We start from the raw sequence: 19,118 nt of genomic DNA on the forward strand, positions 1-19,118 counted from the left end.
GTATTTATATCGAGATTCATTATTTTTGATTACAAAATGACATGATACCTAAAATATAGCTTGAGATTAATTTTAATGGTATTTCTAAGCAAATCAACTAATCTAAACTAATGAACATGAGAAGGGATACTTCAACCGTTAAATACCAAAGTGCACGTAAAACTTTGTTGTTAAATTATTAATTGGGAGTATTAATAACGTTTATATTGTGTTTTCTGTAAGAGCCTTTTTCACCTTAAAACCTATTCAATTATTTTCCTTACAATGTTTTGCTTTAATTTCAATCTGCTTAAGCAAAAAAAGATCAAATTGATCTGTAATCTTATATTGTGATGTATTTATATAATTTCAAAGAAAGTTGTCTCTAAAATAAATAAGAAAAGAAACAAATACAAAATTTGAGCATAAAATATTATAAATTACAGCTTTTCCATGCTGTCACCTGTTGCGCTCTTTTATTGATTCGTTTTCCCCTTGTAAGATTAACGCAAATCTATTTTCATTTATTATAGCCACATACCTTATAAAGTATGATTTTATTGCGTACATCATGATAGTTTTACTTACGTGCGTTAAAGTGCCGCCGTGCTCAAATGAAAGCTTTCAATATCAAAGCTCGATAATTTGCTATAAAAATGACACCCTCTCCATGATGCTTCAGCAGTCATATCAAAGTCAAAAAGTCGTGTGTACGCACTTATTTACATACATGCTTCGTTCTCTAGCATGCACATTTACAAACAATACATACATACATACATATATGTATGTAGTATGTAAGCACTCTTTACGCACACACACACTCTCACATGCAATTGAGAATCAACAGTTGGCTTTGTTGTTGCTGGCAAATTTTAGGAGGGAGTAAATAGAAAGAGAGTAGCGTAGCGTTTGTCAAAGGAGAGGGAGAAGGGGGACAAAGAGGAAAGCAGGCGTAAGGCGTGAAGTGTTCGAACAAAAGAAGCTTTTGTGCCTCTCTCTCGCATTTGTATTCGTATTTGCCATAAGTCACGACCAGGCAGCCAGGCAGACAGGCAATCACTCGCTTTCTCGCTCTCTGACTCACTCAACGACTCCTTCACTCGCACACACACACGCTCGTTAAATGCGTAAGGCGTAGTGAGGCGCGCCCCCAAAAATGTTTTTTGCACAGAGCCGTCCACACAGCGAGCATAGTTTACAGCGACTTGTTGAGCGGGGCGCAAATCAAACGACGCCACTGGGCAGGCAGCATTTTTTTCTGTGTGTTCTCTCACACAGGAATACAGCTGGGATGCTGGTTGCCGCTGTTGCTGCTGCTGCTGCTGTTGCTGCTGGTTTTCTGGTCGCAGTTCGCATTTTGCAGCGCCCGCAAGTAGGTTACATATTTTTTTCTAGCTCCCGCAACTCAGTTTCAAACATTGAATTTGAAGTGATAAGAGAAACAAACTAACTAACTATTCCAAAAAGTAAGTAATTTAATGCAAATCAAGTGTGTAAAATTAATAATTAAATTCGATAGCAACTAAGTAGTTCCTCTGCAGGTGATGTCAGGCTCTATGTGTGAGTGTGTGTTGGTGAGGGAAGCGTATGGGGAGAGGGGAGAGGGAAGTCATGGTATTTGATGAAGCTCTGTCGTTTAGGCGACGTAAATGTTGGATATAATGCGATTGTAATAGCAGCAGCGCAGCAACAGCAACTTCAACAGCAGCAACAACAAACATCAACAAAGCAATGAGCGAGTGCAAAAGACAGACACACATATACAAACAGACAGGCTGTGTAAAAGAGAGAGCAAGAGTGCAACATGCGTGTTGAAATGCCAAATCCTAAGTGTATGCGTGTGTGTGTGTGTGTGAGAGAGAGAGAGCGCGCTGCCTCCCAAGTGCTCTCTAATTGAGTTATGGAAGCAAAAATGCCACTGAGAGGAGCTTGACTCTAGCACAACAAATCTATGTATGTATGTGCGTAGTTGTTGCTCTCGTACACACATACAAATTTATTCTAATGCGTATGGGTGTGTACGTGTGTGCGTCTGTTATTATTTTGAAATTACAGCTGAAGTGCTCATTAAATTGTTGAGTGCAAACTGAGGACTTTCTATTTCAATTTAAAAATTGAATTATTTATCCAAAACTTTTTGATTGATGAACATTTTCCAAATATCCTTAGATCCTTAGATTCCCTTTATCATTTTTGAATACTGTTCAAGAAAGTTAATTTTAACAAACCGAACAAATTCAAGTGAAAATCCCTAAGGATATTGTTAATATAGCCATTCAAAGAGCTGCAGGACTAAACCAAAACAATTATCGAACAATTTTTTAAAAAATAATTTTTGTAGCATACTTTGAGGGTGCGCCAATGTAAATTTTTACTATGATTATAGTTACAACTCGGCAGGATCTAAAGGAATTTCAAAAATGCACACATTTTTGTAATCACAGATGCCAGCACTATCGATCTGCATTCAAGGATTTCCATAAGCCAACAAAAAAATTCATCGAAAAAATTTCCAAGGGGGTGACATTGAAAAATTGACCAAAATTCAAATTTTCCTCAGTAACTTCGCCATCTTAAGAACGATTTGGATGTCCTTTTCCAAATCGATAGATATTGATATAAGGAAGCTGAAACAATAACAACATCCTTAAAATTCCTTCAAACAGCTGAGATATACTCAGATTTTCTTAAACAGAAAACTAGCTATATCTCTGGAGTCCTTGGCAGGATCAAGCTGAAATTAGCTTCAAACAATTTCTTTTTAATAGCATTATCAACTGGCCAAAGGATATTCAAATAGTCCTGGTACTTTTCGAAATAATAAGGATTTTGAGTTTTTATCGATTCTCCATTCGTCCTGAAGCCAAAATTTTTCAAGTTTTGGATTCTTAGATGGCCCCATATTTTGTTGATGCTAATCGATATATTTTGATACCATGAATCGAATGCAATAGGTCCTGTAAAAATATGTAAGGATATGGCCAAGCTAGGACAATTGAAAATTTGCATCTTGTAAATGGCAGCAACATGCTGGAAAAAATTTCATTGCATACTTTCGGGATGTACCAATATATATCGGCATTACGGCGACAACCCATAGATGGCGCTAGTAAATAAGCAAGTTAAGTTTTGCATTTCCGCTTGCTGCTGATTTCTGTTCGCCTGGTATTTCACTTGCTGGTTTTGTGCTTTTGGCTGTTCGTGGCTATATCGACTGGGTAATAACAACAACAACAACTACATCTCCATCTTGACTATTTTTGTACTTAATTACCTTTTTTATTATATCGTGACTGATTTTGAAAGGACTTACCTTTTTGTACTCATAAGTAACGAATTATATTCAAGCATTTTTAGGATTACAAAAAAAAAAATGCGTTACATTTTCATTTGCATTACATTTTTCAGCGTAAAATTCTCAAAATCACATTTATATCGACCATTTGAAGGGCTAGAAGTATGTAAAGAGAAAAATAGTCACAACTCGCTCGAGACCTTGCATAGCCTGTCGAGTCCTATGTCAATCGACGCATATTAATTAGACCTATCAGCTAACCAAAGGATACTCAAATCTTACTTGTGTTTTCGACGATTTTCCATCCTGAAGTCAACATTTTACATATTTCTTCTTAGATGACACAACATTTTACAGATGCCAATCGATAGATTTCCATGTCACGAGTCAAATGCTTATACATATGTCCGAGCTAGGATAATTTCTCTTATTTGTAACAGCAATAGGAAGCGCTTAAGCTTATGCTATACTTTTTACTAATTTGATTATAAGAGTATTTTAACCGAACATGTTGTATTTTACTTAAAAAACATTGTAATAACGAATTTGAATGAATTTTCTATACATTCCCAGTTACGTCCAGCAAATTTTGCGCAAAATGGAGTACAAACTAATCAGTGGCGATTATTACGAGCGTGTGATTGATCATCTGCGGGGCAATTTCTTTGCCGACGAGCCACTGAATCGAGCAGCTGGACTTTGCCAGCAGGGCGGCGGCAATCGTGAACTGGAGCATCACAGCCTGGCCACGCTGCAGGATCAGCTGAGCATAATGGCCGTGGATGAGCGTAAGGATAGCGTCAACTATGGCCAAATAGCTGGCGTCATATTAAACGGTGTGCTGCGTTCTGGCGATACGGAACAGGCGCTGGACAAACTGCAATTCAGCTGCGACAGTAACTACAAGAAGATCTTTGAGCTGTTGTATCGCCACAGCTTGCAGGTGGACCTGTTTGCACGCTACAATGTGCAACGCATCTTTGATGTGCGCATCCTGTCGGTCGATTCACGCTATCGTGGTCAGGGCATTGCCAAGGAGCTGGTGCGACGTGCCGAGCAGGTGGCACGTGAATCTGGCTATCATCTGCTCAAGGCCGATGCCACTGGCATCTTCTCGCAGAAGATACTGCGCTCCCAGGGCTTTGAGGCGTTCTCCGAGCAGCTCTATGCCAAATATAGGGACGATGAGGGTCGCATCATTTTGCCAGTGGAAGCGCCTCACATCAAATTGCAGCTGCTAACCAAGGAGCTAAAATATGAAAACGATCATTAGTTTAGTAGCATCCATAAACATATTTATCTACATATACCATATACCATATATTATTTATATACTTTTACACAATATTTTTTTTTTTGGAATGCGCGCAAAGAGGGCGGAACACATGCTCAAATATTTATGGAGAAAAAAATTTATAAGTACATTACTTGATATAACTTATTGAGTATAGATAGATAATTTCACTTAATGCCACAATTCAACAGCAATTGTTGCGACGTCACAAACATTTGTTTTCAAATTGAACAATACATAAGTTGTTATTTTTGTTTTGCAAATGGGGACCAACTGTTAGCTTAAATCAACTAAATAACTAACAATAACTAAGTGTACGTGTTTGTTGAATTGCTTAAATGCAACTATAAAATAGCAATGTTATAAATGTTTACAATAATAAAAAAAAAAAAAAATACATTAAATAGAATATTGATGTTTTTATAATATAAATTTGTTTCCTTATATGTTTGCATATAAGCATTAGGTACATCAGATTAGAGAAAGAGAGGCCCAGCCTTAGCACAAGCGAATGCAATGCAATTCAATTCCTTCCTTCCTTCCTTCCTTCCTACAATTTAATATCACAAGACGCAGATTCCATTCAACAACAAACAACGCTGGCAAACTGCTCGGCAAGGTACTAAAATAGCCATTCTAATTTCATTTAGCATCGACTCAGGCATCGGCTGTCGAATATATGTATATAAGTATCTATTGATCGCTGCTTTGTTGCTGTTCATAGATGAAGATAATGTCCTGATCGGTGCCAAAAGCTGTGCGAGCCGTGTCCATGGCCTCCGACAAACAACGGCAAATGTCTGCAAATAAATTAACGAAGAGCATTAAAAAATTGATAAGGAACATTAAGGAAGATGTACTTACGTCCATCCTGCACCTCGGGATTATGGTAGTAGAGCTTCTTGCTGTCCATGTCATAGCCGCAGAGTACCACATAGTGTCCGGCATATCTTTTGTTTTTATCCGTGGGCAAACGTGTGTTTTGTGCAATACAAGATAGACGAAAGCAACTTGATAATAAGCAAAAAGTTAGCCAATCTACAGAGGTAACTAGGTAACTACAATTCTCCACAAATTTACAGTCAGAGGCAAACATTGTACTCAGTTCTCTATGCTATTTTCAGCATAGAAAATAAATACAATTTGTATCGTTCTTGATAAAGTTCAAGCTTATTTCAAGATCTAGCTACTATACGGTGTTCCCTAATAAAACTTGGAATAGTATTTCGTTTCGTTCGAAGGTATTCATTGCTATTGTGAAACTCAGTCCATAACTTGATAACTTGCAAGACATTTGATTATTTAATAAGTATATAAATTTCTTAAGATTCTCAGCGATTTACAATTTTAAATTTAAATTATTCCGAGAGCTCAGGTATTAGTTTGCACCAGAGAACGGCACGGGTATACACACTCAACGGGTGCACCCGTTACTCATGTGCCTTTTCGGTAGCCTTACACTCGCGAGTGCGAGTGGCCAAAAATACACACACTCGCGAGCCTTATACTCATGAGCAATAAGTGTATCGCGAGCCTTACACTCGCGAGTGCGAGTGCCGAGGCATACTCGCCACTCGCGAGCCTCACACTCGCGAGTGCGAGTGCCGAGGCATACTCGCCACTCGCGAGCCTTACACTCGCAAGTGCGAGTGCCGAGGCATACTCGGCAATTTGCGATCCGTGATTCTATGCACTCGGGTAAAGCCGGTGCCGGTGGTTATGGGTAAAAAATTATGAGTGGACCGGCACGATTGTATGTATGTACATACATATGTACGTTTGTGTGTATGTATATTGAGATGCAAGAAATGCCGTCGGCTTTTTGTATTGTTCTTGTTATTGCTGGTGCGCTGTGCACTCATTTTATTTCTTGAAAATTTACCAACCTGACCTGACCCGACAAAATGTAACGCCCATTCATACCTAATTAATATTATAATTCAATAGGAAATGTGGAAAATCCAATAACCGGAAAATCAGAAATTTTATTACCTGTTTATAACACTATTGTAAATGCCTATATAATTACAAAAGGGTATTTTGCAAATTTGTGCAATTTCCATAAATTTCAGGAAAAACCACCTGATATTTTATTTGACCATTTGTCAAAGTAAAAAAACACCCAAAAATCATTCAAAGAAGTCAAAAGTCATAAAATCTACCCGCGAGCCGCGACACACAAGCATCAATAGACACTCGCGAGTGTCTGATCAAACACTCGCGAGTGTCTGAGCAAAACACTCGCGAGTGTCTGAGCAAAACACTCGCGAGTGTCAGAGCAAAACACTCGCGAGTGTCAGAGCATTTCGTCAAGAGTGTCTAAAATGATCGGTTGCACGAAGAACAACCACCCGCGAGACACGAGTGTGTACGAGCCGAGTGCAAGAAAGGCTCGAGTATGACAATGACTCATACTCGCAGCACTCGCATGATTTTGAATAAGTGTGTATCTCTCACTCGTTTTGCGAGTGCACGAGTAGCACTCGCACTCTTAAAAGTACGGGTGTGAGTCGAGTGTCGAAATTTGCCACCCGTGACGATGTCTGGTTTGCACCTTTCAATTTTGTTGAGACACAAACCATAAAATGTCCTTCAACCAGTGCTTATCGAAGACACAAATCAGTTAGTTGTTAGATATTTAAATATTTTCATTGATTGCTTACAAGTTTGTTCGATTATTTTTGTTCTAAACAATTTGGATAAAGTCCAGTTATATGTATAAAGTTTGTAACTCAAAGTTACCTTTGCTCTTCTGAACCATCAACAAAGTGTTGACTGACAAAGTATATAATATAATTCTAAGTAGTATAACAAACTCGGACTGGACTGTATTCGTGCAGAGAAGAATGAGAGGAAGGACTAGAGAAAGGAATCAGGACTCACCCAAACTTCTCGAGCGCATTGCGTTTGCAGATGTCACAGGTAAGTAGCGATGCATTAGTCAGCAGGATGACGGGTCCGTTTCGGGCCAAATGCTTGATTATCACATCCATATCGACGGTGCGTTGCATCACACGCAGTCCATGAGCTTTGGCATCCTTGAACTTGCGCGTCACACGCTTCTCGTCCTTGTCAATGATTTTGGAGTAATACATGTGCTGTGTGTAATTGGGATCGATGCCCAGCGTTTGTGTGTAGTACTCATGGCGCACTTGGTAGCGTTGCAGCAGATAGCATAGATCAATTGTCCATGTGCTCGAACCAAAACCTTCCTCCTTGCAGATTGCTTCGAAATTGTTGAGGAATTGCTCGCGCTGTGTGGTTGACAATATCATCAGTATGCAGGACAGGCCACAGTCCCAGTTGTAGCGTTGTTGATAGTGTGTCAAATTGTAATGTTTACTTTGCGGTAACACGTTCATGTTTCTTCCAAATTGTTATTGTTATTGCTTACTCCGTTTTGTTTATATAAACTTTCTATTTTATTGCAATTGGAAGAAGGTTGCAATTCTAATAATTAAGAAATTATGAGTGTGCACTTCGAGTGAATGTTTAGATGCGGAATTGTTGACAACACTGCAAAACAATTGTTGTTTATTTTAATTTGAGTTTTTATAAACAAAAAACTAGAAACTTAACTAGACGCAATGCAAACTCACTTTGCCTTGGACTTAACAGAACGCTGCTAACGCAAGCAAGAAAAACAATACGCAAAAGTGAGCAGCATGCGCAAAATTGAGTAACTTTAAAGAAATGCGTTAAATAAACCTAGCAACGCGTTCCACAAATTTATAATTCAATCGAAAGCAATTTTAAACACCTCAACACACTTTGCTCAATACATTCTTTTTACTTTTTCATCACAGTAACAAAACAATTTTCGAATGTCATAACATTCGAACTGCAAGTTAACATTAGAAATCCATTTCGAATTCGTAAGCTGGGCTCGGCTAAATATGACTTTTATAGTATATTTTAGCATATTTTTTCAGTTTTAACTTGTGGTCACACCGGTTAAGCTGCATATAAATTGCAGGCAATCAAATATGCACATTAAATGGACATAAAAGCTTGGCTTGCTGATAGCCACAGCTATTTTTACATTAATATAAAAGTGTTACACATATTTAGAATCTCTTAAACAATAACAATCAGTGCAAACACTATAAAAATCGTTTTAATTCGTGCAAACAAAAAAATATACACATTTGGAAGCGTTCAACTTACAATATTTGATTTTAATGAAACAACGTTAAAATAGCGCGCAATTAAATTTTTAAAATATAAATGCAATGCACCAAATCTTGCTAAAAAAAAATATAACAAAGAATTGAAATAACATTTCAGTGTCGTGTGAATTTGACCGTTAACAAAATTAACTCATTTACTACTGAAAAACTTGAAAAACATGTTCATATGAACACTTGTTAATCTGTGCTTCAACTTTATCCATTCATGAATGGGAATCTGATGATTGGAGTAAAAATTGACGGTATTTAGATAAATTGAAGACGATGGGAAAAGAAGCTGCTCTTCAAACAACGCGCCTTATCATGACGCTTCGGTTATGAACTGGTAAACATAAAGTGGAACCAAAGAATATTTATCGGGATTACTTCGATTTTTTATTTTTAAGGCACGGATATTAAGCTAAACAGCATTACAAAAATATATTCTTATTAAACGTAAAACCATTTATTCAATTGTGAATTAAAATATTTGGTTGCAAAACACAACGATGATTTTCATAAAAAAAAATCGATATTTAACATGTGAGAAACATCGATGCATCGATAGTGCCATCGATGTATCTTCATCTCTAGCTAGTGTGCGAATTCCAAAAGTCGTGCACGTCCAGAACTGGTCGGGTAAATAAATAAATATATTAAACAATAATATGAAGAGATTTGTGTATATGGCAAATTTGATATTTGGGTCAAAAGCGACATAAGAGCGGCGCCATACTCAGTAGACTGAATAGTGTATGTGTGTGTGTTTGTGATACGCATGTCGCTAATATGTACAATCTACACATATGTGTATATTTATATTTGTATATGCATGCGCAAGCATGTGTGTATGTAACAGTGTGTGTGTGACCTTCGTGCAATCATTTAGCTTGGCCGAGTTTTGCCAATTATAATCAGAAGAAGAGGCGCCCAAGCAAGCAACCAACACCATCCTGTGTTGTCTACACATTATATGCTTTTATTTCTTTCTTTGCTATTTGTTGTTGCTCTTGTTGTTTTTGTATTATAATATAATCATTGTGTTTACCTCAGAGCAGAGCAGCTGCTGTGTCGTTCCGTTACTTTGCCGGCTGCCAAAGTGCATTAAGTAGGCAGCCCTTGTGTTTGATTATGTTGCGTCTAATTAGATTTCGCAGCCACCTGAGAGAGCTTTTAACAGCGGCAGTAGCAGTAACAGTAGCAGCAGAAGCAGCATGCCATTAAACAAACAACAAGAAGAACAAGGACAACAACAATAACAACAGCACAGCTGTAGAAGAAGCAAGACCACTAATGAATTTTGTCGTTCTTTCTCTTTGCAGTTGACAGCAACAACATAAAATAATCATAATAATAATAATAATAATAAAGACAACTCAACTCGACATCAAAAATAGACAGCCGCCTCTGTGTTAATAGAAGACACTACGTTCTTTATACTTTATACAGTAAACAAGTCTAGTCAACAAACAAACAAACAGACCAAATGAGCGCACAACACTTTTTCCTCCTCTTCTAGCTAAAAACGAGCAGCACAAACCAAACCAAAAAGAAAAATAAAATCATAAAAATTAATAAATCAAATAATACCAAATTTGCTACACAAATACCCAGACACACGCACGCACACTTAGTCCAAGATGCGTGTGGTGGCAATGGTAAGTGGCGGCAAGGATAGCTGCTACAACATGATGCAGTGCGTCGCCGAGGGTCACGAAATTGTCGCGTTAGCAAATTTGCATCCAAAGGATCGAGGTAACTTCAATTAACACTCCCCCACTACATACATAAGTACAACATATGTATGTACATATGTATATGTATTTACTTGTCAACATTGTGTATTTGGTTTATCGTTTAACAATAATGCTAATAATGCAGATGAGCTGGATAGCTTCATGTATCAGACCGTTGGACACATGGGCATCGAGATACTTGCCAGCGCAATGGGACTGCCACTTTATAGACGGGAGACCAAGGGCAAGAGCACACAGACAGGCAAACAATATGTGCCCACCGATGATGACGAAGTTGAGGATCTCTACAGTCTGCTCGAGACGTGCAAGGTAACCACCCCCCCCTAAATCCCCAACTTTAAATCCAACCCAGCACGAATTCAGTTTCTATTGCATCCACGAGGAAATGTCTATAATAAATATTCATGAGAGGCGCACAGATTGTAGTGTCTGATTAGCGATTAACGATGCAACTAGGTAGCGCATGACGTTAAATCTCTGATACCCTGTTATTTGATAGTCTCCCAATGCGGGTATAAACCTTACAAAATATTGTAACTTCTCTGAAAATTCTGTAAAATTGATAATTAGCTGCAAGTTCTGTCTTAGCCCAGAAAATTGGAGGTTAACAGTTCTTATATATAATTAGACGATATATATATATTCTATATTTCGAATTAGATATTTATTTTAATGGGTAATTTCCACTCTACTTAAATTCCCATTTAAGATTGTAATTCTTATAGATTTCTGCTCAGCTAAAATTGCGACAACAATTACGATCTGCTATATATATAATATATAATTATAATCACCTAGAATTCATTTATAATCGAATTGATTTAAGAACTTCTTTTTAAAAAAAAGAATCCAAAACTAAGTGCGGTTAAGGTGCATTCATTTTAGAGTTCGAGAACAGAAGGTACACACAATAATAATAATAATAATAATAGGTATGATTACTTTCTGAGAAAATAAACTTGCAAGGTTGTGTAAGAAACAAAAAAGAAAGAGAGAAAGAGAAAGAGAAAACCAAGTGCAGCTGCACCGCAATTCAATGCGTAAGTTGAGGAATCGTGACAGTCGAGTAAACTTTAGCCGTGTCTTAGTTTGTTGTTAATTCAATCAAAACTTGACAAATAAGGCTAGCGTGCTGAAGAGCACTAGAAGTATTGAAGACAGCGAAGCGAATCCTTTTGCATTAAGGATATCTTGGCTACACATTCATATACATATATTTGTTGATTGTCTGTAAAATGTCCTTGAACGTGTTGTGGCGACCCACAAACAAAACAAAACGCAACGTAACGAAACAAATAATCAAAATAATTGCGGAAATTAGTTTCGCTTCGTTTGGGTAATCGTAATCTAATCACAAGAAATGTCACTAAACACGTGAAGCATTGCAAATATTTGTTTATACTTCAGTCGCTTTCTCTCTCTCTCTCTCTCTCTCTCTCTCTTTCTCTCTTTCACTCGCTCGTCTCTTTATCAGAAATGAACTCAACACTTTTATACACAATTTCAATCCCTTTTCAACTTGATGCATTGTTTACTCTACTTATAATTTTAATTATAGTACTATAAATATATTGACGATCTGTAACGCTGAGCCCTCGTCTGCATATTGATAATGCTATCACATTACGATAACCGCAAAGTCGAAGCTACAATAATCAAGGAAATTGACTTTAAAGCAAATGAAATTCAAACATCGAGTTTATATTGTGTCCATTTATATACAATGAAATTCCACTTATGTCCGCTATCAGTAATTATTATGTTAATTGCTTTACGGCAAAGGTGTTAACAAAATGGAAACTAGCTCATTAGTCTGGAAATTTCAATAGATACGTTATCTAAAAGTTGTAATTAAGTCCGTTTTATAGCCAAATGAATTATTACTACATTTTTTTGTGTAGCACTAAAGTATTTTTCAGGCATTATCTATACAAAGTTATTATATTTTGCATTTAACCTATGCTTATTATTATATTTCTAACTAAGCATTTAAAATGTTGAGCCAATTAACATCTATTAAATGGAAATATTCTATTCAGTTTTAATGGCACATTAAAAATAATAACAGATTATTTAAAAAAATATATATATATTTAATCTTTGCTTAATGTGGGTTAAACTATTTTAGACCAATCATTTTTAAAGCCACCCTTTTTTTCTCGAAATGAAAATGAAATGATCAGCACATTAAAAAGAACAGATTATTTAATACCAATTAAAATATATTTAAATTGGAATAAATACAAAGTTGTAAATGAAAAACTATTGCAGCAAATTAGATTTGCATATTGCAGTATTTATAATATAATTTCTATATAAGCGCTTTTGAAATATAATTAGTCCTTGATGATATTTTGTTTATTTTTAAACATAGATCAGTTGTTATGCTTAAAAGGAGAGTTTCAAGACTTGCATATTATATAGTCTTATCATAATCATATACTATCATAAAAGTTAACAATACAAAATGAAAAAGTGCCTCCATATGATTACATGAAAAAGAAATAATATTTATCATAGTTGCTATAGCATATTACTCAATGTTTTCATTGAATAAGTTCTTCCACAATATGTGAAAAAGAAATAATATTAATTATACTTCACAATATTCTCAAATCATATACTATCATAGAAGTAAATGATACTAAATGAAAAAATTCTTTCATAATATGTGAACAAATGTCTTTTTCATAATATATTTATAATAATAATATTTATCATACTTACTTTATCATATTTCTCAATTTCTCAAAAAGAAATAATATTTTTTATACTTTACCATAATTTACACTATTTTCAAATCATATATTATCATAAAAGTAAACGATACTAAATGAAAAAATTCTTTTATAATATGTCTTTTTCGTAATATATTTATAATAGTAATATTTATCATACTTCATCATATTTCTCAATGTTTTCATTGAAATAGTTCTTTCACAATATTTGAAAAGGGAATAATAACATTTATCATACTAGCTTTACCATATTTCTGAATGTTCTCAAAGTCAATAAGATTACTAATATTTGTAAACGCTTTTGCAGCACGAACTCAATGTGGAGGCGGTAGCCGTTGGGGCCATATTGTCAGACTATCAGCGGGTACGCGTGGAGAACGTGTGCAGCCGCCTCAACTTGATATCCTTGGCCTATCTGTGGAGGAGAGATCAGACTGAACTGCTGCAGGAGATGATCGACTGTCAGGTGCACGCCATCATCATAAAGGTGTGTATTCAAATAAATAAATGCAAGTATGATTAATTGTCGTCACCTTTTTTGTTTTAGGTGGCTGCATTGGGCTTGGTGCCCGATCGCCATTTGGGCAAATCGCTGCGTGAGATGCAGACGCATCTGCTGAAGATGCGGGACAAGTATGGTTTGAATGTGTGCGGCGAGGGCGGTGAATATGAGACATTTACGCTCGACTGTCCGCTGTTCAAGCAACGGATCGTTGTCGAGGACATTCAGACGATTATTAGCAGTGCCGATCCCATTTGTCCCGTTGGCTATATTAATTTCACGAAGCTAACGCTACAACCGAAGGAGCCAAATGCCGGCGGTGATGTGGTGTTTGTTAAGAAATCCCTTGACTATATTAGCGATCTCAACGAATCGACGTACAGTGATTTGAGTGATCCGGATTTCAGTGAAACGGAATTGGAGCTAATTGAGAAGGAGACGCGATTGCGTGAATCGTTGAGCCAGAATGAGTTGATATCGCGCAGCAATTCATTTGGACGCCATTTGGCCACATCATCGTCCTCGCCGATACCCATTGTAACGAAGAGCGCCAGCGTCGACGAGCCCATACCGACGGCAGCGGGGGGCGGTAGCTGCATCACTGGCAGCGCCTCACTGCTGCTGCTGGCCAATGCGAATCAATCGACATCGACATCTGCATTGGGCGGCGCCACAGCCACCGCTGCCACAAATAGTGCCGGTGGCAATTGCAATAGCAATGCCATTGGCCTTGGCCTTGGTATCGGAAGCAATGCATTGCAGGCAAACAGTTGCTGCGGCTTTGGCAGCTCGCATCCATTGGGCAGCAGCACGGCCGCCGTATGCGGCTCGCTGTCGCTGGCCATCTCCTCGCTTGGGCTGAGCACGACGCAGTGCAACAATAATGCGGCGACGGCGACGATGCCGCCGGGCCAAACACAGCCACCGAGTCCCATGAAATATGAGCGAGAGTTTCGTCCACTCGCCAATGAGCCGCGTGCGGCCATCAATGCCAAAGGCTGGATGTGGCTGGCTGGCATACAGGGTAAACAAACCCGTTTCCCTTCCCTAACCCCATCACAACAAATAGCATTCATTCATTCCCCCTCTTTTGATTCACTTAACTAATTAACTTCAATCTTGTTTTTTTAGGCTGTGCTGCTACCATGGAACTGGGCATGCAACAGGCGTTGGACACGCTGCGTCAACTGTGCCACACTCATGGCTATGAGCTGTCGGATCTGTGCTTCACCACACTCTATGTGCGCTCCATTGCCGAGTATCCGGCATTGAATAGCGTCTACTTGCAGGCGTTTAACTTTCACAATCCGCCGACACGTGTGTGCGTCGAGTGTCCGCTGCCAGACGATTGTCATGTGATTATGGAGGCCATCGCATATCGGGCGCCGGCCACGCATAGCGGCGATGACAGCGAGGAGACACAAACGCTGCTCAATGGCCGACGCAATACGATGCATGTCCAGGGCATCTCACATTGGGCGCCAGCCAATATTGGTCCATATAGTCAATCCACGCGGGTGAGAACAATTTTGTAGTATTCATTGTTTGTTTGATTTTTCTTTTTTTGGCAACATTGTAACTTAATGGCATGTGGTGGTGTTACAGATTGGCGACATCACGTACATTTCGGGCCAAATTGCGCTGGTGCCGGGCAGCATGACAATCATCGAGGGCGGCATTCGGCCGCAATGCAAACTGACGTTGCGTCACATCAGTCGGATTGCCAAGGCAATGAATGCTCAGGGCCAGTTGCGTGATGTTGTCCACGGCATCTGCTTTGTCACCCATCCGGCATTCATTGGCGAAGCGCGACGCCAGTGGGAGCGACGCACCACCAACGCCATCATGGACTACATTGTGCTGCCCGCCCTGCCCCGCGACGCCCTCGTTGAGTGGCAAGTCTGGGCGCACACGCACAACGATCGTTTCGACTGTAAGCATCAATTTATATGGATTGTGTGTAATAGCTAGAGCTAAACCCAGGCATAAAGTGTAGTTATCCTAAACCAACTTTGCTGTAGATCAAACTGTATCAAGTACATAAACTATTCTTAAAAGGTTTAGCTATTGCAGCTATATTCATATGCTGCTAAAACTTAGTATAAACCAAGTTCATTCAATGCAATTATTAATCTACATGTAGCCTGCAAATTATCGATTTATAGTTGATTCCAACTAGCCCAAGAAACCAGCAGTAATTTCATTTTAAACAGCAATATTCATTACATATAAATTAAGCAGAAATATCGCCCTTTATAATATTATATATTTTACTTTTGTATAGGCGTTAAACTTTCAACTTATGTAGCTCAAAGTGAGATTCACATTTATAATCATAGTTAAAGGTTGGGTGGTATATATATAGAGACCATTTTTCATTGTTCGCTTAATTAACAAATTTGAACTAACTTACAAAGATAAAATAATGTTACCTCATACAGAACGTTTTTCAAGGCTTTAGTGTTTTGGTAGATATATTTTCTTATAAGCATACATTTATTTGAAGTAAACTTTCGCAGTAAGGAATGTTTATATCGATTACGTTGTAAATTAACTAGGAGAAGCTCATAATGCGCTACAAAAGTGAGTCTTTAAGATTTTAATTTTAAGAGTCACAAATTGTCACAGCCACATATAAAGTACACATTTTGAGAATCGCAGAGAAAGGCTTAAGAATTTACTAGACAATTCCAATTGGAAATGTGACGAGCATAAATTAAAAGAGTCATAACAACAGAATAATAATAGTAATTAACTTTTATAGCTAGTAGTAGTTAGTAATAATTGAATTATTTAAAATTATTATTGCTTGCCTTAAAAGTTATTCACACCGATTGTTTATTCGTTTGTTTTGGCAGATGAGGAAACCGGCTGCTCGGTCAGTGATTACACGATTTCGATACGTCGTCGCTGGAACTACGAAAACAATTGTGCGGCGATTGTTTGCTACGTGGCCACCGGTCTGGCCTCCTCCACCACCCAGTTGACGCAGCTAAGCGACGATGTGCTGAGCAATCACTGTCGTCTCGCCCAATGTCTGAGCGTCGAGAATCTGGACGAGATACTCACATACATTGTGAATCGTCTGCTCAAGGATTATCCGATAGCGAAACGACAACAACAACAACAACGTCCATTGGAAGCGCCACGTGATGTTGTCGCTGATGGCGAGCAGACATCAACAACAGCAACAACAACTACTACAACAACAACAGCAACAACTGCCATGCCCACAGAGGCAACATCAATGCCACAACAACAACAACAACAGTTGCCACCCGGAGGCGCTGGCGATCAGCAACCGTCGTCGTTAGGGGGCGGTGAGGCGGCAACAAATGCGACGGCAGCGAACAGCAAATTGCCAGCGATTCACTTGAAACTGTTCTATCAGGTGAATGCGGCACCGCCAACGGATCTGCTGTTGCAGGCGTTGCATGACTTCAGGCACAAGTGCCACGAGATGGCGTCCATTGTGTACACGGTGCTGCCGGCGTGCAGTCTGCACAACTTTAGTACGTTCCTGTCCATATGTGGAGTGCGACACGAGTAAGGAGGGGGAAAGAGATAGACGGAGACAGAGACAGAGAGAGGGAGAGAGTGTGAAATGTGAATGGAGTGAAGAGAGGAGAGAGTAGAGAGAGCATGGGCAACTGGATGGAGCTAAAACGTCCAAAGTTTCAATTTTGAAACAAAAACACCAATACACATAGAACACACACATATATACACACACACACACACGCACACTACTTTAAACTAAGAATGCAGGCTGCAAGACGCCCATTTGTTGATATTGTTAACTAGCATCTGTATCTATTAACTATATACATATATTTACTATAACTATTTACAAAACAAACAAAGAAAAAAACAGCCACAAATTGTTTCGGACCAACAACAACAGCAACAAGAAGAACAACAACAACAACTAGAAAACGCAAACAAATTGATGCATGGCAACTCGAAAGTGTTTCAAAATTTAATCATAATAAAAATATACAAAGAAAAATGGGGAAAACAAGAAAAAACAAAACCAAAACCAAAAGAAACAAAAACACCACAAAATACCAATTGAAATCGCAATTCTCTAATCTAATGCAAACATTTTTTGTGCACAACTCGTCTATCTACAACTATTTAACTACTACAACTCTATATATATATATATATATATACATACATACATATATATTTATGTATATGTATACTCAAGAAATCAGAAGATAACCAAAAAGCGTTAACATGATCAAAACACATACAAATATTTTCGATGTGCTTTTTCATTTTCTGCTAAGAGGTTTCGCCATTTTTTTCGATATATTTCGATTTTATTTACTCTACTATATATTGTCTATGTAATACTAAAATATTACACGTCAGTTTTTTTTGGATGAGACTAGCTCAACTTTTTTCGACCAAGTACGAATTGTTCTACAAGTCGTTTAACTTTAACTATGCCCATGTATATTTATATATCGTCTATATACGAGATGCCTATTAAACAACAACTAATAATATACCCCCTCCCCTTCCCTATCTTACAAAGCGAGAAAAGAATAATACATTTTTTTTCAGGTTGTACAAACCAATGTTTTGCAGGCAAATAAATATTTTGCGCAAATTATTTGTCCTGTTTGCCTTTCTCCCTTCGCGACCCCAATTTAAGATTAATATATGTATACATTTTATTACCACACAATTAAAAACGAGTCGATTGAGTTTGTTCAATCCTATGCAAGTCTAAAAAAAAAAAAAAGAAAACAAACAACAAATTGTTAATAACTTAATAACTTGAAGAATTGCACAAAAATGTTGAATAAACAAAACATTTGTGGAATGAAATTGAGAATTGAGAACGTATGTTGACATGTCACTGATTATGATTATTAAATGCTATTATTGTTATGAAGAAAAAAAAAAGAAATATATTGATATCGATTGCGTGTCATTACAAAAACCATTAAACAAAAAAAAAAAACATACAAAAATGGGCGTTTCATTTTTTTAAGGGGAAAAAGAAAATATCTTACTACTTAAATTTGAAAATTTAGATAAAATTCTAAAAGAAATTCGAGATCCGTATAATATGCTTACGAAATTTACTCATTTAAGGTTTCATAGTTTAGTTGTTTGTATCAATAAACAAACGGAAATGGCGATATCGTTAAATATTTGAATTTGCGAACGGAGAAATCACTGGAAACACTCCAAACAATTCAAGTAACGTCTCGAAGTACACGTCAGTGATTAGAGAAATGCAGATTATTGATACTACACTCTTGCGAAATTTATTTGTTTTTCATCATCGAATCATATATATTTCAAACAAATTCTAAACAACAATAGAAAGCTTCTCTAAGAGAGAGCGAGAGGGACAAAAA

General features: G+C 37.6%; 3 protein-coding genes across 5 annotated transcripts; 2 read left to right on the forward strand and 1 right to left on the reverse strand.

Annotated features, from left to right (window-relative positions):
- The first annotated feature begins 1,343 nt into the window (after positions 1-1,343).
- Positions 1,344-4,566, forward strand: LOC133847951 (arylalkylamine N-acetyltransferase 1). The gene is made up of 2 exons (XM_062283292.1): positions 1,344-1,448; positions 3,851-4,566. Exon 2 carries the CDS (start codon positions 3,876-3,878, stop codon positions 4,548-4,550), a length of 675 nt encoding a protein of 224 aa, XP_062139276.1. The 5' UTR covers positions 1,344-1,448; positions 3,851-3,875; the 3' UTR covers positions 4,551-4,566.
- A 58-nt stretch (positions 4,567-4,624) lies between these two features.
- Positions 4,625-8,186, reverse strand: LOC133847950 (protein GUCD1). 2 transcript variants are annotated; one of them, XM_062283290.1, is made up of 4 exons: positions 8,171-8,186; positions 7,455-8,087; positions 5,436-5,581; positions 4,625-5,371 (listed from the first exon to the last, which is right to left on the reverse strand). In XM_062283290.1, the coding sequence occupies exons 2-4, from the start codon at positions 7,931-7,933 to the stop codon at positions 5,265-5,267; spliced, it is 732 nt and encodes a 243-aa protein (XP_062139274.1). In that variant the 5' UTR covers positions 7,934-8,087; positions 8,171-8,186; the 3' UTR covers positions 4,625-5,264. The 2 variants fall into 2 exon arrangements, with proteins under 2 accessions (XP_062139274.1, XP_062139275.1); XM_062283291.1 differs by lacking the exon at positions 8,171-8,186 and having other exon boundaries at positions 4,633-5,371; positions 5,436-5,521; positions 7,455-8,164.
- On the forward strand, positions 7,362-18,498 carry LOC133847940 (uncharacterized). Of its 2 annotated transcripts, none has more exons than XM_062283276.1 (8): positions 7,362-7,493; positions 10,063-10,495; positions 10,622-10,806; positions 13,543-13,722; positions 13,783-14,761; positions 14,869-15,254; positions 15,343-15,670; positions 16,596-18,498. In XM_062283276.1, the coding sequence occupies exons 2-8, from the start codon at positions 10,381-10,383 to the stop codon at positions 17,285-17,287; spliced, it is 2,865 nt and encodes a 954-aa protein (XP_062139260.1). In that variant the 5' UTR covers positions 7,362-7,493; positions 10,063-10,380; the 3' UTR covers positions 17,288-18,498. The 2 variants fall into 2 exon arrangements, with proteins under 2 accessions (XP_062139260.1, XP_062139259.1); XM_062283275.1 differs by lacking the exon at positions 7,362-7,493 and adding an exon at positions 9,252-9,379.
- The last annotated feature ends 620 nt before the right edge of the window (positions 18,499-19,118 follow it).

This window comes from Drosophila sulfurigaster, chromosome X (assembly GCF_023558435.1).
Source record: "Drosophila sulfurigaster albostrigata strain 15112-1811.04 chromosome X, ASM2355843v2, whole genome shotgun sequence".
NCBI lineage: Eukaryota > Metazoa > Arthropoda > Insecta > Diptera > Drosophilidae > Drosophila > Drosophila sulfurigaster.

Bases quoted from the DNA above. Each gene is read 5' to 3' on its own strand.
- LOC133847951 (XM_062283292.1), top strand. From the start codon at position 3,876: ATGGAGTACAAACTAATCAGTGGCGATTATTACGAGCGTGTGATTGAT.
- LOC133847950 (XM_062283290.1), bottom strand. From the start codon at position 7,933: ATGAACGTGTTACCGCAAAGTAAACATTACAATTTGACACACTATCAA. The intron at 5,582-7,454 runs GTGAGTCCTGAT...CTTATTATCAAG, and splicing joins AATGCGCTCGAGAAGTTTGG to TTGCTTTCGTCTATCTTGTA. The intron at 5,372-5,435 runs GTAAGTACATCT...ATTTATTTGCAG, and splicing joins TCCCGAGGTGCAGGATGGAC to ACATTTGCCGTTGTTTGTCG.
- LOC133847940 (XM_062283276.1), top strand. From the start codon at position 10,381: ATGCGTGTGGTGGCAATGGTAAGTGGCGGCAAGGATAGCTGCTACAAC. The intron at 13,723-13,782 runs GTGTGTATTCAA...TTTTTGTTTTAG, and splicing joins TGCACGCCATCATCATAAAG to GTGGCTGCATTGGGCTTGGT. The intron at 15,255-15,342 runs GTGAGAACAATT...GTGGTGTTACAG, and splicing joins CATATAGTCAATCCACGCGG to ATTGGCGACATCACGTACAT.